This window comes from Xenopus laevis, chromosome 5S, assembly GCF_017654675.1.
Source record: "Xenopus laevis strain J_2021 chromosome 5S, Xenopus_laevis_v10.1, whole genome shotgun sequence".
NCBI lineage: Eukaryota > Metazoa > Chordata > Amphibia > Anura > Pipidae > Xenopus > Xenopus laevis.
Genome location: NC_054380.1, coordinates 105,141,233 through 105,166,254, shown reverse-complemented (window position 1 = coordinate 105,166,254; position 25,022 = coordinate 105,141,233). Strand labels below are relative to the sequence as shown.

General features: G+C 37.2%; 1 protein-coding gene across 18 annotated transcripts in view; it reads left to right on the top strand.

The window, feature by feature from the left end:
- LOC108718127 (muscleblind-like protein 1) overlaps positions 1–22,504 on the top strand; it is a 128,170-nt gene extending 105,666 nt beyond the window's left edge. For 4 of the 18 annotated variants that reach the window (XM_041564933.1, XM_018265754.2, XM_018265755.2 and 1 more), the window contains 9 exons: positions 2,035–2,235; positions 5,177–5,461; positions 11,165–11,410; positions 13,717–13,770; positions 14,749–14,902; positions 16,804–16,839; positions 17,606–17,694; positions 19,989–20,063; positions 21,759–22,504. In XM_041564933.1, coding sequence (XP_041420867.1) covers positions 2,035–2,235; positions 5,177–5,461; positions 11,165–11,410; positions 13,717–13,770; positions 14,749–14,902; positions 16,804–16,839; positions 17,606–17,694; positions 19,989–20,045 — 1,122 coding nt within the window. In that variant the 3' untranslated portion in view covers positions 20,046–20,063; positions 21,759–22,504. The remainder of the gene's footprint in view (positions 1–2,034; positions 2,236–5,176; positions 5,462–11,164; positions 11,411–13,716; positions 13,771–14,748; positions 14,903–16,803; positions 16,840–17,605; positions 17,695–19,988; positions 20,064–21,758) is intronic. The other 14 variants (XM_041564930.1, XM_041564927.1, XM_041564934.1 and 11 more) reach the window with 14 other exon arrangements.
- The last annotated feature ends 2,518 nt before the right edge of the window (positions 22,505–25,022 follow it).

Sequence of the window (25,022 nt, the reverse complement as noted above, 5' to 3'; positions counted from 1 at the left end):
TCTGCTCTGGGTTTTGTTCAATAATCAGATGATTTTGTGGTTTTGGGCATCAAATCCGAAAAAGTTGTAGGTTTGGAGCTTCAAAAAAAGTGTCAGTTTTCAGTGACAAATCTAAAAAATTCATACAATTAGGATTTTTTCACTATTTTCATGAAAAATTAATAAATAAGGGGGGAAAAGTCTTTGCTGATTTGGTCGGAGTGGTTTTCAGAAAATAGTGAGAACATTTCCAATTTTGATAAATAACCCCATAAATGTTGGCATATGATACATATTATTAAGTCCATGCCATGCAGTGGAAGAGTTCAGAAGGTGCAGGTATAATAAACGGAAAGAAGTGCTTTATGTGAGTTACTGTCAGGTATGGTATCCCAAAACTCAGAATAAACCCCAAGGTCCTGGTCTTGGCTCACGCTTCTGCTTCTAACAACCATCTTTCAATTAGGGAGGAGCCCTCCACAACTCCAGTGCCGTCAGATCTTTAAAGAATATTTGCGTGTAAAATAAAAACTGTGTAAAAAGATAGGCTGTACAAAATCAAAGATGTTTCTAATGTAGTTAGTAAGTCAAAAATGTAATGTATAAAGGCTGGAGTGAGCGGATGTCCAACAGAACAGAACGGGACAGCTCTCTAACTCTGAGTTAGTCAGTGACTATAAGGGGGGGCCACATGGGACATAACTGTTCAGTGAGTTTGAAATTGATCCTTAGCATGCAGCTCAGATTCAAAAGCAAACAGTTATGACCCATGTTCCCCCCTCAATTCATTGATTGGTTACTGCCTGGTAACCAATCAGTGGAAACCAAGAGAGCTGCAAAGCAGGAAGTAGTGTTCTGTTCTGTTATGTTAGACATCCAGTTACTCCAGCCATTATAGATTACATTTTTGGCTAACTAACTATATTTAAAACATTTTTTATTTTGCACAGTCTATCTTTTTACCCAGTTTTTATTTTTATACTGAACAACTCCTTTAAAGTGAGAAGACCAAGGGGGAAGTTCTGGGCAGGCAAGGGAAACATAATGTATACAGGAGGAACGGGGAACAGAGAGTGAAGATGTGGAACAGGCAGGGACAGTACTAATCAGATAGTGAAGTACAGAATCAGGAACCAGGAGAGTATTCAGTATAAACAGCTCGGATCAGTACCAGTCAGACAGTACAGTACAGCATCAGGAGCCAGGTGGTAGTCAGGATAAACAGGTTGGAGTCAATACCAATCAGTAGCATGGTAAAAAGTCAGGATCAAGAAGAGTGGTCAAACAGGCAAGGGTCGGTTCAGGCAGTGACACAGCAAGGTAAAAAACAGGCAAAGGTCAGGAACAGAAAATCAGACAGGAATCACACCCTGGAACTATGGAATATAGACCTACATTGGGCAATGAGTCAGTGCAGTAGGGGTTTTATAGCCAGATTAATGTCTTACACAGATCACCTGTGGCCAGATTGACAACAAGTGAAACACCCTGCTCTGGCTAACATTAAGGTCTATGTAGCTAATGTTTATAGGCAGTTAATTCCTTGTATGTGCTGTAATTCAATACTGAGCAGCTTAAGCCTATACATTTATATAAGACTTATTTTATCGGGGTGTAAAGAAGTAATTAGGAGTGCTCTACCTTCATTAAGACAGATGTTGGTTCCAGGTGCTAGACTGGAGACCCTCGCCTCTTTTTTGGGTCAGTTACAATATCCAAAGAAAGAAATCAAGTAGCACACTGTAATTGTTGCAAACTTTGTGATGAATTTATTTAAATATCCAAAGAAAGAAATCAAGTAGCACACTGTAATTGTTGCAAACTTTGTGATGAATTTATTTAGCCCATATATGAACAGACAAGGGCAACGTTTCGGGTCTCACTGGACCCTTTATTAATTTATCTGGGTGTCCTTCTGTCCATTCTCATTTATGCCAAGACAGGCATTCTTGTGACCAGAACAAATACCAAATGTTTATACATAACAATACTATGCTGTTTTATACTGGCCTTTAGTAGACATCTAAGTGACTTATTCTAATATCTTTTTTTCAGCCAATGTTCTCTGTCGCACCAAGCCTAGCCACCAATGCAACAGCAGCCTTTAACCCATACCTGGGGCCAGTTTCTCCAGGTCTCGTATCAGCCGAAATTATGCCTACTACGCAAATGCTTGTCACAGGAAATCCCGGAGTGGCAGTTCCATCAGCTGCGGCAGCCGCTGCACAGAAGCTAATGCGAACAGACAGACTAGAGGTGAGGAAGGAATTCTTAAGAATTGGGCACACCTGTATTCTACAGGCAGTCATAAGAGAAGGTCCATGTTACTACTCTTTAATAATATACAGCAGTTGTATAGTGTACGTAGTTGTTACAAAATATTCTGCAGATTATCTGGACTCAGTATAACATAATTTACCTTTAATTCCTTAACATAATGTTTTAATGACCTACTTTAATTAGCATCTGCTGTCCTCAGTGGTTTGTATTTTAATTGTGTTTTGACTTACATCGATACTTTATAAACCGTACTGAAAACTTGAGTCATGGAGTTATCAACTCAAACCTCTTCAACGAGTTAGCTATAAGATGGAGATATGGCAGTTGTAATACATTTTAAGTAGCTCAAGTAAAGGAACAATTTCAAGGAACAGTTCAGTGTGAAAAAAAATTGGGTAAATAGATAGGCTATGCAAAATGTTACTAATGTCGTTAGTTAGCGACTATTAATAAGGCGGGAGTGACTGGTTTCTAACATAATTAGCAGAACCCAGCTTCCTGCGTTGCAGCTCTCTTTACTCTTAGTTATTCAACAACTTTAAGGGGGGGGTGCATGGGACATAACTGTTCAGTGAGTTTGCAACAGTATGTGGTCTGCCTCAAGTTTCTGACTGGTTACTGACTGGTAACCAATAAGAAAGCTGCAAAGCAGGAAGTAGTGTTCTGGCTATTATGTTAGATATCCAGGCACTCCAGCCTTTATAATTTACATTACATTGAAAACATTTTTTATTTTGCACAGCCTATCTTGTATCCAGTGTTTATTTTAAAAACTGAACAATTCCTTAAATTCCTATTTCAATTCCTAAATTTTCAAAATTAATGATGTTAAAGCAGCCAAATAAACTGGGTGCATACCAATCTAAAGCCTCAGCTTGTAGAAGGAGCAAGAGACAGCATGACATGAAGATGGTTTCATAACAATGAATTTCTTGTTTTTTTTATTGCATCAATACATCAATACAATATTCTCAAATGCAATCATAAACCTAGCTCATAGTAGTTTGTAATTATACATACAGGACATTTGTGTTAATACAAACAATATAAAGAAGAAAAATGTAGTTCTAGAACACACTAAGCTCATCTTCCATTGGTGTGCCTGCTTACATCTATCCACTGATATCAATAATTGCAAAGAAAGCTCTAAGGAAGCCCATACTTAGGAAAAGGTAAACATTAATACAGCTGTGTATTTTTTTTTAAGAACTTTACTATTAATTTATTGTTTTCATTTCCAACTCTGGTTGCATAAGAGGTCTGTAAACACAGCATTTATCATTAGGAATTACATTGGAATTTTCTAGACAGTTATTCCATACTGCAAACTGACCCACCAAAGCGGATTTACATTCCATTTAAAAGCTGGTATGAATGATCAGTGTTCTTTATCTTTGTTCACTTTTCACATAGATATGTGCACATGCAATGTAACATATTTTGTGGGCTTCCGCTATGACCTGTTCATTATTATCCTCTACATCTAAGCCACTTCTTCTTCCAGGCTTTTGTTAGTCTTCTAAAGCTCTTGATTTGACTATACTGTAGTTGTGTTGTTTTTTTTATTACTCTTTTTTTGTTTCACCTTAATTCTAAACCAATGAATCAACATTTGCATGCTTTGTATGATTTACTTACTTCTGCAAATTCATATTAACTTTTATTTCTATTCTGTTGTGTACTTACCTGAATAGACTTTCCTTTCTTCAAAGCCTATATAAAAACAACTTGAAGTCGGAACAGACTGATCAGAAAATGCAATACAGAATACACACACACACTTATACTGCATATACAGGTATGGGATCTGTTATCCAGAAACCTGTTATCCAGAAAGTGCTGAATTATGGGAAGGCTGTATCCCCTAGACTCCATTTTATCCAAATAATACAAATTTTTAAAAATTATTTTCTTTTCCTCTGAAATAATAAAACAGTACCTTGTACTTGATCCAAACTAAGATAAACGTAATCTTTATTGGAAGCAAAACCAGCCTATTGTGTTTATTTAATGTTTTTTAATATATATGATTTTCTAGTATGGTATGAAGATCCAAATTACAGAAAGATCCGTTATCCGGAAAGCCCCAGGTCCCAAGCATTCTGGATAACAAGTTCTATACCTGTATATATACAAACATATACACGCACCCCTCACCAAGGGGGAACCACACAGAAAAAGTCAACAGCACACCATGAATATACAAACATGAAGTCCAAAGTAAAAGGATTGTTAGTGGTCTGCAAACATGATCATGTTTCATGTATCTTTGCATGCTGCTTTTAATCTTTTCAATACAAATGGACTATTGCATATTCAAGGTGACTTTAGTTTTGTATATATATATATATATATATATATATATATTTTATGTGATGATGCACTTTTCGTATAATACAATCATAGTAGTGGCAGGGCAAACAATTACTGTACATCTACCATATGTTGGCTAGTATTAACAGACACAGACAGGAAAAATAAATGGCTTTTACATGAAGAAAACAAATATCATTGAGCCATCAAATTTCTGCACACAGAGCGATGGATGGTAAAAAGAAAAGAAGATTGAAAGACAGATAGATGAAGACAGAAAAGTAGATGAAATATTAGCACTAAATAAATATATACAAGGGAAGATAGACATTTTCATAGTCCATATTATTTTTATCTGAATTGCATTCGGAAGATGCAGGTTCTCAGATAAATCTCCTTCTGTCTAATGGCATTTTGCTAATATATTGCGTTTACTAGATTTACACCACTGTTCTTTTTGTTTTGTCTGTCATCTTCCTTGTATCTCAGAGAACTGAACTGCTGAATGCAGGACAGGTATTGAGCACAGATATACACAAATTTATTTTGCTGATGGTTAAGGGACTGGCTGGAATGGAAACTGAAGTCCTCTTTTTATCCACAGGCCAGCTACAATCAGGCAGCTGCAGTGCGAGCTTCCCCGCGTTGCCCAACCAATGACCTCAGCCCCGATGTGGAGGGAGCACCCTCTTTATGGGTGAGAGGTAGTTCAGTCTCCATGCCAGCTCAATCCTGGGCCTCTCCTGAGCAGAGACTGCCAATTGTTCCAAATTATATGTGGTGGTTTTGTGATGTGGACGCCTGCCCTCTGGGAACCGAACTGAGACCAGCAAACTCATTTCACTTAGGACATCAAGCTGGATTTGATCCCCGGTCCCAGAAGAGAAAGGCGAGTGTTTTCCACCTTGGCAAGTAGGCCATAATATTTCTATCTGATACACAGAAGAGGCTTACAATGAATTGCAATCACAGTTGGTGTGCTGGCTCCTCTTACAGTACTTTATTTTGTTGATAACTTTTCTTGTTATATCGCTAATCTTTTCACCCTACTCTTTTCTTTCTGAAGTCCATAAATCAACGATATATGCAGGCACTTTTAGCTTTCTACATGACCATCTCTATAAGACCCCTTTTCTCCTTTTTCATTTTCTTCATCTGCACATGTCCTGCATCTCATCTTTGCTACGTAGCACTATGGCAAGATTTCTACAAATATGTTTTATGGTTTTATTGTTATATATTTATTTTATATGAATGGATTCGCACTCCAAATAGTTCAATCAAAGTGAATTTTATTGAATTATCACTCGCGTGTCCAACGTTTCGGCCCACATTAGGGCCTTTATCAAGGATGTGGGCCGAAACGTTGGACATGTGAGTGATGATTCAATAAAATTCACTTTGATTGAACTATTTGGAGTGCGAATCCATTTTGAAGATTGTATGTCATAAACTTGACCCAGCACCCAGCACGAATCAGAAGGGATTGCGTGCAGGTACTTTCTGAACATTTATATATACTGTATATATATATATATATATATATATATATATATATATATATATATATATATATATATGGTAGTTTGAAAGCCGGCACAACACGTCAAATAGTTATAGCTGCCTGGGTGCAAAAAGCCCAAAGGTTAGGTAGAACGGTAAAGAAGCTCGCACTCACAGGACTTATCAAGATCAAAAATGGTGTTTATTTAGTAAAAAACAACTGTTGTTTTTTACTAAATAAACACCATTTTTGATCTTGATAAGTCCTGTGAGTGCGAGCTTCTTTACCGTTCTATATATATATATATATATATATATATATATATATATATATATATATATATATATATATATATATATATATATATATATATATATATATAATTCAAATAGACATATATACATATATAGTATATTATTCAAATTAAATGGTCTTGTTTTAGAAAAGGCAGATTTATGCTTTTGACATTGCATTATTTTCTCGAACAAATTACCCTGTCCCTGTATCAGAGGTAGGACTTGCAGAGATCTGCAGCTCTTTTCATGGCATCCCTCTTGCCCAGCCCATATCATTTGGGAGCCAAACTAGCAGATGTGAAGAAGGCACCGTGGTGGCTCAGTTGGTACCATTGTTTTTTGTCTTAGGGCTAGTTCCACCCAGGACAAGAATGTTTAAGTACCCACCATGTTTGGGTTTCCTTTTGGCACTCCACTTTCTTATCTCACTTCTATTGGCTCTTGATAAATTTGACACTAGAGTGTTTGTGAATGTGATAGAGACATTAGAATGTTAGCTCCACTGGGACAGGGACTGATGCAAATGATTTGTTATGAGTTGCAGAATATGTTGGTGCTATATATAATTAATAATAATAATAATAATGTCCTTTTACTCTATATACTATTAGCATATGTTACTTTGGTCCATTGACATGGCAATGTTCATTTTCTTATAAAAATCTGTAGTTTGGCCTAGTTATGGCTAGAGAATATGTGAGGTAGAAAGACTGCTGGCTGAGGAAGCTGCTAACTTGTTAAATATAAACAGTTCATGTTTATTTCAATCTCTGTTAAATACCACTTTACCACAGATTCCTGCAGATACTGTTGAAGTGTATGATAGTGTGCAGATTACTGGCTAGTGAAAAACTTTAAGCTTCCCACATTTCTGCCTTGTTTGTTTGTACCTTGTAATATTAGTTGGTAATTTAGCTACATTTATCAGAGGGGAACTACCCCTGTTATAGTAGGTACAATGGCGCCAGACAGTTTCAGGGGAAAACATGGAGTTCTGACGGTTAAGAAGATGATATTTAGTTATTATATAGGCCAAGCACATGTAGCCCCCCCAGCTTTGGATGGATAAATTAGGATATTGGTGTCTTAATTCATAGCACTCTCTTGTTTTTGTATTTTGCATGACTTTGTTTAAGCCCTTTTTATGCTCAATTATTTAATTTATTGGCATTTATAGCAGCTAATGTTTATCAGGTGGCGCCTGCTGTTTCTATGTTTTTTTTTTATTTCTTTTTTTAAATAATAGATCCGTCAAAGAATAACAAACAAAAACTTTCTTTTTCTTGTAACTCCTACTGATCAGTCAGTGTGAGCTACTGACCTAGCCTACTGCCTGCTCTGTTATAAATTTGTTATACTATTTCTGTTCAGCAGTGTCTGATTAAGATTCAGTCTATGTGTGCATGTACATATGTTCCAAGTCTAAAAGAAAACAAATGACAGCCTTGTTTATGCCAGATGATCATTTGGAGTTTGAACACTGACCACTCTTGTCAGATGCTGCTCCCTGCTGGGTGAATAATGCATTCTCCAACCCTGCACAGCTCTGCCCTTAGTCTATAGATGGAAGTATCATGAAACTGTCAGTTTGCCAGAGCAATTTCAATGGGTGTTAGTACTCAGTGTTACTGCTGAACCGTGCCGAACACTAATAAATTCAAAAGAATTAACACTTTTCAAAAGCTCCCCCACACTGACCTATTTTATACAAATTGTTTTGTTTAGTATGACTTTTAAGGGCCAGTCTGGTGAGAAGTTAGTACATGGCAGTTATGGGGATGGTAAATGCAGTGATGCACGCTATTGTAAATAGAGGTGAAAATGAAAAAAAATATTTCAGGATGAGGTTAACGGTTGGTAATGAGAGGAGGGGTTACAGATATGCAGTGAAGCCAGTGTTTATGTACTGATTAATAAACTAATAAAAAAATGAGCAATGCAGTGAACTGAAATAGTCTTATTAGTGGTTCTAGAATGTGCACTCATTAAACCTATTTCTTTTGTATGTTAGTGAGAGTTAGGGTTCTAGAACAGGTATTTTCAGCCAGTTCAAATCTTACTTTATTAATTTACAATTCTAAATATGAATAGCTCTATTGTAAAAAAAAAAAAAAAAATATGCTACCTTGTAAAGTCTTTTACATATCTGGGGAAAAGCATCAGCAAAAGCCCTTATCTTATTATAATATTTTATTGCAAATCTGCAGATATTTAAAAAATATGCACTGTTATTGGATATGAAGGCAGTTTTAAGAGCCTTTGTTCTACATTATGGGTTTAAAGAGATATAATACTCCTAGAAATACACTGCTAATGCACACACAGCTGGTGAGCAAACTCACATTTTTGTGTTTGCTGTTAGGTTGCGGCTTGTGGCCTGGCTTGCTCTGTTCCTAGGACTATTCATTGGGATGATGTGTCTCTGTATATTTCATACATTACTCTCTCCAACCATTTCTTTGCTGTGAGCTTTAAATGGTAGCTGTAGACTCTGCTTGCATTGTCTAACAGGTTGCCCAAATGTGTCATGCACTAGTTCTACTTGACAAATAATTGCCATGAATACATTACAGGCTTCAAGGAATTACCTACAAATAGGCATTTTCTTTGGGCATTTTCTAACGACTTTGATAATCAATTATGGTTAATTTTCCTTTTCAAAAGAATAGATGAAATTATATTGTACATTTTCATTACCAGTGTAATGTAAGAGGTCTCCAGGATCTTTCATGCAAAAATGTATGTCAGTATGTCACTATGATTACAATTATAAATTCTATATACTGTATTACTTGCATTGTGTTAGAAACAGTTATGTTTTGTCATAAGGATATCTGAGGGATACTGTCATGATTTTTATGGTGTAGTTTTTATTTCTAAATTAATACTGCAAATAATTCACTCTACCATATAATTATATTTTATTCCTGAACCAACAAGTATATTTTTTTAGTTGTAATATTGGTGTGTAGGCAGACATCTCAAGTAATTTTGCCTGATCCTGTGCTTTCAGAAAGAGCCAGTACTTCATGATGGAACTGCTTTCAGGCAGGCTACTGTTTCTCCTACTCAATGTAACTGGAGGAGTTGCAGTTTGACTTGGATTTACTATTGAGTGCTATTGTCAGATCTACCAGAGATGTTATCTTGTGTCAGGATCTGGTTACATTCCTATTGTTCTATTGTTAGGCTGCTGGGGAGGGATGGGAGGGGGGTGAGTTCACTCAAACTTTAAGTGGAGCAGTAAAGAGTGACTGAAGTTTATCAGAGCACAAGCCATGCATTTTGAAAAAAAAAAACATGTTTTTCCATGACGGAATACCTTTAACAAGTTATAACAGATTGCAGTTTATTATAGATGCAAATTTACACACTTAACTCCTGAAACTTTGATTACCTTCATTTTGTCTTGTGTATTTTTTCCGTCATCTTGAACTCAGCTTTAGATAAACATATATCTGTGTTCGTGCAGAAGGATACTAAATAAACTGTGTAAGTGGGAGAACTAAAATAAAGCTTCTCTCTCGGTATAATAAAATAAGAATATTCATCCTTGAATTGTTGGTTATCAACTCAGTCCTTTGGGGTAAACAGGTGGGAAATAGAGGGCTGGCATCTTTCATTTATGAATGAATGATAATGTCAATAGGGAGCTAATTATATAAAATATCTCTTTTTCATTACATTTTTTTTTTAATTCAGCTAAAAAATGTTCTCTTTTGTGGAGTAATACACGATTTGGTCTAGTTTTTTTAAAAAAATTTAGTCTCTTTTCTACAAGCTGAATTAACCTTGCAAGAAAAAATCATTTGGAGAAAGCTTAGATGTCCCCCTTGTGGTTTGTCGGAGAACAGTTTTTTTTGTTTTTGATTGCTTGCTGTAGTCTCATGCTGAATTGCCAAATGAAAACAACTTATTATATAAATTAAACTTGCACCATAAGCTGCATATTATGAAAATATAAATAGCTTTTGGTTGCAAACACGTGGTTTTTGTAGACTTTGGAATAGATAAAATTCCTCTTGTAATACAGAACATTATAAACACAGATATTTTTTATTTATTGCAGCTACGAATAGTAAAAATCTTAAACGCATAATATGATCTTTTTGATACTCTGTATGCCAATGCAGTTGGCCTTTATTATCATTCAGACAGTTCAGGCTTGGGGTATAGTATATATAGATAAACAAAGCTTAAAGTGGACCTGTCACCCAGACATAAAAGCTGTATAATAAAAGTTCTTTTCAACTTAAACATGAAATCCAAATTCTTTTTTTTATTAAAGGGTTCATTGCTGTTGTAAACTCATTTAAAAACAGCTGTCAATCAAATATTCCCTGCTCCTCCTCTATTCCTTAGGCATAGAGGCGGGGCAGACAATTACTTTCACTTTCCATTCAGCACTTCCTAGATGTTACTGCACTCCCCACAGTCCCCCTCTCTCTTTACCATATGATTGTGTAACCAGGGCATGGGGATGAACATCAGGTCCCCCATTCTGGTGCACAAACAAGATTCTGAGATGACTTGTCTTAATAACAGTGTCCACAAAATGGCTCCTGCCTGCTTGCTATAATTATGAATTCCCAGAAACAAGATTCAAATAATTTATATTGTGTAATTAAAGTTTATTTTGCTTGACTAACATGCTAAAATAGGATTTGTAATATTTTTCTGGTGGCAGGTCCCCTTTAAGTGAACAACGGTTGATCAATATACATATTTGGTGTAGAATAAATGACTTAAGCAAGACAGTATGTGCTAAAGTGTAATGCCTTTGTACCTGTAGGTATGTCGAGAGTATCAGCGTGGAAACTGCAACAGAGGGGAAAATGAATGCCGGTTTGCTCACCCGGCTGAGAGTGCAATGATTGACACAAATGACAACACAGTCACTGTGTGTATGGATTTTATTAAAGGAAGATGCTCAAGGGAAAAGTGCAAATACTTCCACCCTCCTGCACATTTGCAAGCCAAGATCAAGGCTGCCCAATACCAGGTCAACCAAGCTGCAGCAGCTCAGGCAGCAGCCATGGTGAGTTAGCCCTGTCCTTGCCAATCTGCTTTACTAGAAAGATGTCTGATTGCACTGCATTATTAAGATTACATGTGGTCTTTAATAAAGTGTACCAGTGTATGGCAGCTTCCCATTTCACTGATGACAAATGTGTTGTTTTTGTAGGCCTAACCTAACCTAGTGCGCTTCTGTTTCTGGCCTTGAAGTTTAAGAAGTGGGAACAGCAATGAAAGCATTTTGCATTGTGTAGCCATATATAATACAAAAGAGCCATAATATTAGTGTTAATAGATAGTTATAAAAAGTGCTTAGTTATTAAATTTGTGTCACATGACTGGCAGAAGCTTGTGGATTGTTAAAAAAAATGTATCCCCAGTTGTTAAATATATCGCTCACCAAGAAGTTTCATGTTCAGCCTTATGCCTATATATAGTCATGGAACTTCTTGGTGGCCTATAATATTCTTAGATTTTACAATAAGGGGTACATTATTCCCTATATACTGTATTTTACATTTCTGACGAAAACACAGATCAAGCAGCTGTGAATATTTGGCTGTATACTGTAATGTGTTTTACATGCAATCATCTCTAAATTAGTACTAACAACGGGCAAGGCCTCCTTGCATTATCTGTGAGTGAATGGGATGTCCAGTGCTTGCTTAATGAGCTTTCTAACACCATGCTAGGTGAACTTATATTCTGTAAATGGCTTTGCAATATGCTTTATAAAAGAAGCATGGGTGCTTATTTGGTACACACTAATGTTGGTGTTGAACTACAGTCCCATTAAACTAGGTGCATCTCACAGATGATCCAAGCAATAAGACATTTATTCCAGGCTTAGTGGCAAGTTTTGGTTGCATAAAAACCAGGTGTACCACCAAACAGAGCCTAGTATAGACTGCATTTACATTTTAATATGGCTCACAGGAAAAAATGGTTGGAGATTCCTGACAAAGGGTATCTGATCTTACAGTAAATGCATGTGGATTTTGCCAAATTACCTATTGCCCAATAGGGTTGCCACCTAACCTACTAACTCATTCTGGGCGGGGAGGTGAGGCCATGATGTAGTGGGAGGTGGGGGCATGAAGTAGCAGGGGGAGGATGTGATGGCGGGGCCAGGGTCGGACTGGGCCGGCAGGACACTGGAAAAAAAACGGTGTGCTCCCAGCTCTTTTGGGCCCCGCTGGCCCAGATCTGCACCCTGCACTGGTTCTCTTACACCTGCCGCAACCTCCCGTATACGTGCCGGTTGCGGCGAGCCGCATTACGCATGCGTGCAGACTAGTATCACAGCGGGGGTGGGGTGGTCCAGCCCAGAGGTGGGCCCTGAAACTGCAGCCCCAGTGGGCCCTGGTACCCCCAGTCCAACCCTGGTGGGGGCTATGATGTGGTGATTGCCGGTTGGCCAATCGCCGCGTCAATCACAAGGAATCCTGCCCTGTTTTCCTAATTTGGAAAACCAAGTAGGCAGTTTTGACCCAATCAGCCCTTCAAAAAACTGGACTGTCGGGGTCTGAACAGGAGAGGTGGCAACCCTATTGCACAAGCAGTGCTGGTGTTGAATCATGTAGTGGTGCGGTGTCCCTTGTTCGCTGCCTCCAGCAATTTATAACAAAGTGTGTGCACAGTTGTGCTAAATATTTTAAAAGTCTGCCTGGCACAATTTTGGCTGTTTGGCGTGCAAGTGATGTAGTGCCCAAATCTTTAGGTACAACTGCGATGCAGCAATTGATGTTGGACACTAGGGAAATAGTCACATGATTAGCTCGGTAGTGGTATAGGATCATGTGCAAAGGTGTGCATGCCCTGGTATCACGTGGAAGGCAAGGAAGTTCTGTAACATCTACTGACTGCTGACATCCAGTTATAGCAATGTGTTATTACCCCCTGGGTGCTGGTGTTCTTTAGCTGTCTGCTTTAGTTGCTGCCTTTGTGAAGATTCATGGTTCTGCCTTTGCACTTATACAGAGCAAATACGCTCATTACTGGTAACAAAATAAAAAAAAACTATTTTAAATGCATTTTAGCATAATAGGAACAAAGAAAAAGTCACCTTAATAAATTTAGTCATTATGACTTTTGTACTCTTAAAGTTATTACACAGTAACAATGCAGAGCCTTTACTGTGCATGCTTAGTCTTGTTACTTGTTGTTTATGGCATTCGGGTGATTTGTTTTTTTTATTTGTTTTTTTTTTTCTCACGTACCAAAATATGCACTGCTGCCCCCATGATGCACCTCTGCTTGCTGTTTGTGTTAATGCGCTTGAACCCCATTGGCCTATTGCCATCATGTGCTCGCTGCCTGCTAATTAAGACTCAGTCGGCTGTGAAATCACTGAAGCGACCCCTCGAGGCAACCTTTGACCTGGTACTATGTCCTTTCACCTTTAAGCTTGGCATGTAGCTTTATTGTACAAATTAGTTAGAAACTTTCAAGTGTAGTTTTGTTTTTCTTTTCAATCTGCAGTTAAGTTTGTTATTCATACATGCTGAGTGTGGGCTGCTGCCCATGTGTATTTCATTCTATACTATTACACCTACCTTAGTTCTTTTGGGCAGCATCCCACAATCAGATAAGGGATTATTTCAGTTTCTCAATGAACACCTAATTATAAAATATAAATGTTTGTATCTGTGTTTTTGGCATGGCTTTTACTGCAACTCTTATATCTGTAGTTTTAACATTTGTAAGTCAATGTTAACATTGCATGCAGTGGTTAAGTTTGCATGTCTAGATAGATTTCGGGAAGTTTGGGTTCAGTCCAACATGAATATTCCTTTTGAAGTCGTCCTGTAAACCAACTGTTAACATTGCCGTTATTGTTGACCTTCATGGAGCTAGCAGTGCAGCTTTTCCCTATCCCCAGTTTTTAAATATTTTTTTATTTCTCATTATTTTGTGAACCACAAGCCAGTTGGCTTTTCAGTAATGGGCCATGCACCCCCTCTGGCATTGCAAAGGTTAATCAAGTTGACTCTCTTCATTTTACCTGCGCCAACTTAGCTCCTAAAATCAGTACTTTAGAACTTGAAGTACTTGTATATATTGGTTTCAGTTTGCTTCTTTTACTAACGAATCATTTGGAAGTGCAATCAGCACAGTGTCTGGTATAAAACTTGGGAATGATGTTTATCCTGCTCTCTAGTTTAGTGCAGTAGGTAAGCTTGCTTTTTCTCTCGCTAGTAGCAAATTTCCTGATGGCCCTGGACATGCCTGCAACTGTCGGAACATGCTGCAGCCCTCTCCAATGCCAATGGTGTAATTGGAACCATAATGTATAGTAGATTTATTTATGTATCCTTTTCTTTTACTTTTATGATTTCCTCAAACTTCTTTGGATTGAAGGGAATTCATCAGACTGTACTTCCCCCATTACCAAAGAGGCCTGCACTTGAGAAAACCAATGGTGCCACCGGAGTATTTAATACGGGTTTTTTCCAGTATCAACAGGCTCTTGCGAACATGCAGTTACAGCAGCAGGCAGCCTTTTTCCCACCAGGTAAGACACATATTCAAAGTCCAGACATGGTGTTTGTTTAGTTCTTTGGTGAACAGACTGAAGCTACGCGTCACGGCTAGACCACTAATTTTCTGCTTCTCTGTGTTTCATAAATAGCATCTGATGAGTAGCCTGGTTGCCAGTGCCTATTACTCACACACATGCACACAAACATATTCCGTTTTTTTTTTATTTGTAACCATAAAGAATGCAAAGGTACTGCCATTCATAGTGCACATCCATATATACAAATACCAGAGACACATCACATAATAACTCAACATTTCACATCTTGTTAAAGGTAGGTTAAGACATTTATAGTGTATAAATAGGGAACATTATTTACATTTGTGGCAGTTCTCTGTTTGCATTCATGTCAAATAGTCAAATTTGACTAGGCAATTATCCAAACTCTATTTGGATAATTTTTAGAATTCTAATTTGACTATTCGCCACCTAAAACCTGCCGAATTGCTGTATACTAAGTCAAAGGGAGAGGTCCAGTGAGGTGTTTTCAGCCTTCCTGACATTTAAATTCTTTTCAGAGAAAAAAACCTCGAATTGAGTTTGATTTAATTTGATTCTAATTCAATTTTTTGGTCAAATTAGCCAGAGTTTAAAATGTTGAATTTTCATAATGAACAATTAAATATTCAATTTCAAGTAAAATCAAATTCATGTAAGTTAAAAAAAAACTCACATGAATTTGAAATTGGAATATTAATAAATGTGCCTCTTAATATTGCAAAATGTGATATCTATATTAAAATAACAGGGAAGGAACCCAAAGGTACACAGAGATATCACTAATATTATTGCTCACAATTCCTTCATAACCGTCACATTTTAGTTGGTGTGAGTTGCCTATAAAACGGCTTAGTAAATCTTCAGATATGTTTAGTTCTACAGCTCTGACTACATTGATTATTCAGGACTGTGCATTGCTAAAATCAATGTGGAAAAGGCTACTTTTTAAAAAATAACAAATGTTGGCCTCGTCTGCATGCTAAAGTGCCATTTTGATCATTGCAATGACATGTCTGTGGGGTGGGGTTGCTACCTGTCCAGTTTTGACCCAGACAGCCCAGTTTTTTGAAGGACTGCCTTGGTCAAAACTGCCTGCCCGGTTTTCAAATTAGTTTTCCCTATGATTGACACTGCGATCGGCCAATCGCACATCATAGCCCTACATGTGACCTCACGACCCAGCCCCCCCCCCAACCCCTGCCCTGATTCAACCAGGCCAAAAGGTGGCAACCCTACTATGGGGTCAATGAAACTATTAGTCTTTATACTAATTCCTGTCATTAAAAAGTAAAAGTGATATTTGCCTTAGCTCAACGTCAGATTCAGAACTGACATGCAGGTAAATCATACAAGTTATCATTCATTCTATTCAGCAGTAATACACAGGTTGGGCAGGATATTTCCCCCTCTATACACTGTGACTGACTATATAGGTTGACTCTCATGACACTTTCAGACATGCCTGATGTTTGAGCCTATATTTCGATATGTTGGTAGTGGTATCGGCAGCTTTGTGCTTAGTAATACAATATGATTGCTAAATAACCTTTCTAAAACCAAAATGATATCTGCACCTTTTGCCCCTTGCCACACACCACTGTTTTTGCCTACTGCCTTTATGATTGTCCACTAACTAATAAGGCCATGTTTAAATTAGCTGTAATGTTTGTCCCCGCACTATAGATGAACCCCCTTCACCCACCGTGCTCCTCTGTGATTTGACTATGCTCACTGTTTTATGCCACTGTTGCCATAACAACATTTTTTTTTCTTTCTTGTTCAATTATTTTTCTTTTCCAATAACATGTGTGATGGGTTGTTTTAATTCTCTTTCCTTTTCAATCCACCTTCTTGTTGCAATGCATGATGGGCAGGCTCAATATTGTGCATGACACCCGCTGCAAACATTGGTAGGTGACCGCTTCGTTTCTTGAATATCATAAAAGCAAAATTCCTAACAGTCAAAATCCATAGCGGAGTCCAGGCTTGGAGGGAGGGTAGCCATGAAATAGGCATAATCTCTGACAATTGGGAAGGTTGCGTTCAGTTAACTTTGCTGGGTCGCATTGTGACACTAATTGGAACTAGGGTTGATACCTTTTCTGGAAAAAAATAACGGCCTTATATATTTATATTTTTTTCCCTATTGATAACATTGGGATCAACCATAATTTTTACTGCCCAGGTGGGTAAAATACCGGCCAGGTGGCAACCGTAATTGGAACGTATGTATATGGGCAGCTGTGTGGATTTTGACTGTCATGTATAAATAAGACCATAGCTCAGCCTTATTAATTCTATGGAATTGAATTGCTGTATATCTGTTTAAGTGGCTTACTTTCATGCCAATCAAGAACTGCTTAGAAGCCAATTAAAAAGCTAAATTAATTTCTTCTGGTTTTAAAACGATAAAGAAAATAAAGCTTGTTTGTGTTGTATACCTTTTTTGATGGTAACAAACATTTTCCTTTTTTTCCCCCCCTCTTTCATCCCACCCTTTTCCTCTTCTTCCCTGGAATGCTATCCTGCTTTTGCACTCTGATTGCATGTCACTCGCTGGTGATGACGTTACACCACGTGGCTTTTTGCTGCGAAAATTGTTCTGCCACGTCTTGCTATGGTACCCATTCCGCTACACTCTACTATATGTTTGCTTATATGATTTGCCTCCGAAAGTTCCCATGGTGCACGGTGCAGCGCCAGCCACTGTGTCTGCAGCAGCAACATCTGCCACAAGTATCCCCTTCGCTGCAACAGCCAACCAGGTTTGCTCATTTACAGCTTTAATTCTTATGAACAACTCTAAATGGGTTTCTGGATTAACCATTGTATATCTGTTGTTGGCATATACATATACACTATTTGAAAAGTCTCTGAACAACCATAAATGCTAGATATAATTTTAAACAGCCAGCAACAAAGAGATGACTAGTTAAAAAACCACAATTTTTTTATCCTGGGGCATTCCAGTTGCTTCTCATAAGTCCTAGAAGTTGTATAGTTACTGTTGGAGGATGCTGAGGTTTCAGTAGTTAGGGTAGTAGGGTTCAGTAGTTACTGGAATCCTCCAGGTAAGCTATCATTGCTACTTTACTATTGCTATTAATCTAGTGCAGGCATCTAAGCAACAATCAAAGAGGCTTATGATGACTCAAATTTGTATTTTTCATTCAGATATGAACAGGTCAAACAAGCATGTTATGTCATATTACCAGTTGCAGAAAGAAGAGCATAAGATAGTTGGGAGTGCTACACTGTGCATATGTAGGCCCTGTGCTTGGAACATTTGCTTCTTGGCTTGTAAAGTATTTGATTGCACCCCTTGGCACTTGTTTCTTCAGCTTTTAATCATATAGCTGGGTGGGAGAGCAACTTAAATCAAGTATGCAAGGAGAAAGAGATGCACATATAATCACAAAGGTAAAAAGACCTATTGTAAACCATGTTTAATTGTGACATGTATCGGGGTTCTCCGTCCAATTTTTTTGCGTAATGAAAGTTAATGCAATTCTAAGCAATTAAAACATTCATAAAATGTTCAGTGGTTCAAAAGCTGTCTCTCTAAATGTAATTGCAACTGAAAATCATATTTGATTCTTGAAACAGTTCTCTTCCAGTTTTCTTTTTCTGCATTGTATTAGGAGTCAGAGCCAGGAGTGCAGAGAATACAAACAACAAAGCAGATACTGCTTACTTAATAGCAGTTATAAATAAATAACTTAAAACCCACTGAAAATATTGAATGCATGTTTTTCGTGTGGAAGGAGCTCCCAATTAACTCATGTAAAAATCACCCATTGTGCAAAGGGTTGCACTGTATATGTTACGCTGAGCTCTCACAAACTGGATTTTCTTATTGATTATGAAGTCTGAGAATCAAAGATCTGAAACTTTTGGATTGCTGTCCCACAGGACAAATGTAAATCTGATTGCAGCCATTCAGTCCAAACTTTCATTTTTAAAGCTGTCTCTTAGATAATTATAAGTGATGCGTGGGTCAACAAAAGCTTGAAATGTACCCTTAATCTTTCAATATGTTCAGAATCTGACCCAATGAACCATTTATTCGCCAAGGGGGCAGATTTGCGGCGAATTCCGGCAATTCAAAAAAAAAAGGACGCCGGCATCCGTTTTTTGGACGCTGTCGCATTTTTGCCGGCGAATGTGCGCCGGCATCCAAAAAATGGACGCCGGCTTCAATAACGGATGCTGGCGTCAAAAACGAGATGCTGGCACCATTTCGCAAATTTTTCGCCTTTTCGCAATTTTTTGCCAAAGCGAAACGCCCCAAATTCGCCCATCACTAACCATCATTCCTTATCTACCTATGCCCCATCCACTCCATCTTTACATTCACTGCAGCGGGTGGGGAGATTGCAGGCTAGTGGAGAGGAATAGGTGGGCATTGATATCATGATAAAAAAGAGTCATGGGCAAAGTTAGACCCATAAACCGCTAAAATCTGATTCACCTTTCCAACCTGCTCATGGGTCCTAAAGTTTCTGGCCTAGGCCATGCATCATGGCATCAAAAGCTACGGACAGGAGTTGTATCTAGGGACTGCTTATGCAAATGAGAATGATTTTAAACATGTATCCCATGTACATTTATTTGAAAAGTTTTCATCCTAAAAACTATTCTCCAGATTTCTTTGGATCTATTATCCAGAAACCCATTATCTGGAAAGCTCCACTATATGGCAGTGCCCTATATAAACTGTTCAAGTAATTTGAAAGCTGGTTTGCTTTTCCTCTGTAACATTGAGACAGTACCTTGTGCTTGATATGGACATAAGCTTTGTGTATGCCAACAAAAGAGAACCTCCTTTCAGTCTGCTGCATAATATGGATTTGGTGATCTATTGCTTTCTGTGCAGCCACTGTTGCTTATTTAGAGTTGTTGAGCAATTCTTAACATGAATTAGCTAATTAAGCATTTAGATTTACAATTTACTACTTACTGCTTTACATTCAATCAATGCATTCATTCTGTCTCTTGAAATGGCTTGTTGTTGGCTGAAAGCCTTTTACAAATAATTTTAACCTTGTTTTATCTACAGATACCCATAATATCTGCAGATCATCTGAGTAGTCACAAGTACGTCACACAACTCTAGAGATTGTATCACTATACAGTAAGTTTTAGCTCCTCAACTCAGTGTTTCAAGACACGTGTTTATTTATTTATTTAAGTATTTATTAATTTGTATCTTGCATGTTTATATTATGGCAAAGTATTATTTCACCAGTTCAGAACCCCAAATACTGCCAATGGAGTGGGAAACCTGAAGGACTCTTCCTACGATATATTTTTTGTATTTAGAGTAAAACATCGCTATTATATCTGGTGCAAAATATAATAAGGAAAAGTCAAATTTGAAAATGATTTTCACTGAATATTTAGTTTCATGCACAAAAAGTCACCCTTCGACCCCAACATTAAGATGGGTACACATATTTGAGTTTCAAAGCTCTTTAAAGAAGAACTCAAGCTTAATCAAAGAAGTAGCTAGAAATGTTGTACATTATGTTTTGGGCTTCTGTACCAGCCCAAGGCAACCACAGACCTTTAGCAATAAAGATCTGTGTCTCCAAAGATGCCCCAGTAGCTCCCCATCTTATTTTTTGTTGATTCACTGCACATGCTCTGTGCTGCTGTCACTTACTGAGCTTAGAAATTGAATCACAATATACAGTACACATAGAATATAAATGTCACAATGAAAGGCTGATTAGTACTTAATACAGATAGTTACCATGTCAGCTCAGAAACCAGTGCAATTAGCGTCAGAATTTGATAATTATTCCTTTAGCATCAGCTTATATTACAGACAAACCTCATTTTCTGCTTGATAATTTGCCACAAACCCTAAACTCAGCTCCTCAACAGCCGCTCAGAGCCCACTGAGCATGTGAGTGTCACAGACACTTTCCAAGATGGTGACCCCCTGTGAAAGGTTTGATGTCCTGGATTATTGCTGCTATTGAGATGCTGAAACTGTAGGCTGGTGCAATGCGTTAAGTATGTAAATTTTTGCATTTTAACCATATTCATTTTTAGGGTTTAGTTCTCTTTTAACCCTTTGGGTGCAAGAAGTCTTGCTGGCAGTACTGATTGGAGTAAACCAGTGTTGTCATTTGGTTTGCAACAATGGGTGGAGCTTTGCCTCTTTTGCCATAATTGTCACAAAAGATTTTATTGGAAGAGTGCTGTTGACCAGTTAACTGATATACCACATTCAAATCATATTGCTGAAATGTATCTTGTTATCAATATAAATTCTACAGCTGACCTATGGGCCTCCAGTTGGCAAGCTGTAGTGTAGATATTTGTAAAAAACAAAATAAAACAATGGAAGCTTTTTAATGGGTATACAAACATCAATACATGCAGCATTTTGGTTGATTTTACCTCCCAGAGACCATGAACCTGTCAAATCACACCCACAAAACTCCCTTCCAGCACTATAATGAGTGTAATGAGAGGATAGAAAACTCTTTGGACATGTATATGGACATTTCCAGATTCTTTCTAAAAATTAGGTAATAGAAAACTTCTGATTTAGGGAGTTAAGAAAAAAAGGTGCAATGTTTGCTACTGGTCTAATAAAACATAACAATTAATCAGCAGGCAGCATTTACTGGTCAGTTGTGTAAAAACATCCTATTGGTTGCTATGGGTTTTCTAGAGATGGAAACACATTTCACATTTTATTTAATTACCCTGTAAGCTGTTTAAAAAATGTAAATGACTAATGTTAAGAACTTCTAGTTGCAATTACCGCTTCAATTAATACCTGCTTTATTTTAAAAACAACTTCTGTTCCTAGATTTCAATAAAGAGAAATGGACAGTGTGCTTGAAAAACAATACAGGACAAGGCCATTAGCTATTATATGCAGAAAGACAAGAACCGCCAAGATTCCCACTGCAACGCATCATCATGTTGCATGCTATATGACGACAAGATTACGTGGAACCCACTGCACACTGCTGCATATATAATTTGTGCATTTTATTGATATTTGTGCTCCAGTAATATCTTGTCTAAGCATACAACATACCTTGTCTTATATAATACAGAGGTTTGCATACATCCATTTTCCCATCAATATCACATTCAGTTTGATTTTACACCTTGATTTGTTAGGCTATTGTATTCATCAATCTCCAATGTATTGGTACGTCTGTAGACCAAGAGTATGTTGTTGTTTTTTGTTTTTTTTTTGAATATAAGTTTATTTTCTTTCTTTCAAGGTTTACAAATAACAAAAGGGTGCACCTTGTATTTAAAATTGCTATTATATCTTATAACACGCATGCAGATTAGTTTTTTAAGGATAGTATTTTTATTGTTACAGATTGTAAAAGGTGGGAAGATATATATGACACAGATGAATGTGCCAAGTAAACCACAATTGTGTATAATTATAAGCACATAAAGGCTTTAAGTATGCTATTACTAATGTTCTCATAAAGTGCCATTGACTGTACATCGTCATAATCTATTACTCTAGCAGTATTATTTGAAGAGCCACATTATTGTATTAGTATGAACCAGTCACCGGCACTATTGTTTTTTTTTCAATGCCAAAGTCACAGACTCTTTAAATGAGGTAACATCAGCAGATATGCAATCCTGTTATGTATACATTGCACTAAATAAGAAAAACAAAAATTGCTAGCTCTTAAATGTTGGATAATGAAACAATTTAAAGTTGTCAAAATTTGTGGAAGAGTTTTGTACGGCGTGGACTTCATCTAAGCAGAAACGTGGATGGCACTTAATACAGTATCATTCGTATTTCATTTCACCCACTTTTCACCAATGTTCAGGTGCCAAAAACATAAAAGGATTTGCTAAATCTTTGGTGTCGCAACATATAAAGTGAACGTTAGGGTTCCTTTTTAATATGAAAACTCTGTGAATGCTTGACATTAGTAGATATGGGGAGAATTCACAAAAGTGTGGGGAACGAAAAAATTTCTTTTAAATGTCATAGAAAGTGTCATAGTAACAGGCGACAAATTGTTACCCACCAATTTTTCGGCGTGTACAACACTTTTGAAATAGTGTCGTTAAAAGTGGGCGTGTTTTTTTCAGCGCCACTTTTCCTGACGTTTTTATGAATTGTTCGTAATTTGCCGACAATTTTTCCGACACATTAGGCTCTCCAAAATGAAAATGTAGGTCAAATTGTCTTTTGAAAACGCTTGGTAAAATGTCGTCTGTCCGGCGTAAAGATATACGACATTTTAGAAATTTGTCGGACTTAAAAAGACATTTAGGGGCCCATTTACTTAGCTCGAGTGAAGGAATAGAATAGAAAAAACTTTAAATTTCAAATGTTTTTTTGGCTACTTCGACCATCGAATGGGCTTCTTCAACCTTCGACTACAACTTCGACTTCGAATCGATTCAAACTTAAAATCGTTCGACTATTCGACCATTCGATAGTCGAAGTATTGTCTCTTAAAAAAAAACTTCGACCCCCTAGTTCGCCACCTAAAACCTACCGAAGGCATAGTTAGCCTATGGGAAAGGTCCCCATAGGCTTTGCAATCTTTTTTTGGGTCGAAGAAAAATCGTTCGATCGATGGATTAAAATCCTTCGAATCGAACGAACAATTTGCGGTAAATCCTTCCACTTCAATATTCGAAGTCGAAGGATTTAACTTCGACAGTCGAATATCGAGGGTTAATTATCCCTCGATATTTGACCATAAGTAAATTTGCCCCTTAGAGACAGTAACATCTGCCTTTGTGAATTTGCCGTTTGTACGTCATTTTACAAATTTGTAGACTGCCACTTCAGGGTTACTTATTTTTACTTTTGTGAATTCCCCCCATAGAGTCATCCTGTCAGTGTTCCTTCTAAACCTGACATTTATGGGCAGATTTATCAACATTCAAATTTTTATTTTTTGCTTGTTTGTTTTACCATGATTTGAGTATTTGAGGCCAAAATCGTGAATTCAATTACGTGTCCAAAATTATTTTTTCGAGATTTATTAGGCATAAAAAACTGGAAAACTTGAATAAAAAAATTGCCAGCTAAAAGCTTCATGTAGAAGTGGAAGTTGTATCTTTAAATAGCAAACTGGTTTTTTTTATTAACATTTGTGAGGCAAATTAGAAATGTGGCATACTCATTCAAAGTAAAGGGTAGAACGCGATTTGACTTTGTTCAAGTTGCTTTTCTGTTTTAAGTGATAAGGTTTTTTTTCTTATTTAAGCACGCATTCCAAAGTTTTTTCAAATACAAACAAAACTGCAAAATTAAAAGATCAGATTTTGATAAATCTGGCCCATAATTAAGAACAAATACCCTCTAAAACCTGTTTTTAGAATTTACCATTAAAAAGATACTAATCACTGGTAGTATCATGTTAGTATTACTAGTAATGAAGGACCACAATCTATTTGGTTTTACATAAGCCACTCACAGACCAGAGGAATAAGGAAAGAGAGCTGCTGCCATTAGTCAGGCAACTGGTCAGCGGTATGTATATCCCTGGGCTTGGGCTGATTTTGCTAAAACAAAATGGGTTCCTTCATTATTAGTATAACAGTAATGCTGACATATTCCTATCAATTCAAGAAATCTGCCCTCATGTGTTCTATTATTTTGAATGAGCCTCCTTAAGGCAAGAGAGTGTTTATGTCATGGCCCTTCTTGGCTATAAACCCTCAGAACAATAAGAGTCCTAATTATAAAGCATCAAAAGTAGTAAAGTAACGTAAAGTAGTAAGTTTACCATATCAACACACCTGTGTACCTGTTTCCATCTAAGTTGAAAAATTTATGTCTGAAATGTAAAAGGTATCCAGCAAAGTTTGAGCAGTATTGAGCTTGAAGTTAGTCAAATCTTGTCAAAATAGTAAAGTGTTAATCAAATTCTTTATTCCCATAACATTTCAATCTACTTGACAAATTATCATTGAGTAGTATAATATTGATGACCATTTTGCCCGAGCTAGTATCTTTCCATAACATATTTCACTAGGTCTGATCTAGCGAACAAATTTCGACGATATTTTGGTCCAACTCGATGTAGACGTTCTTTATAAATATGCTAAAGAAAGAAACAAG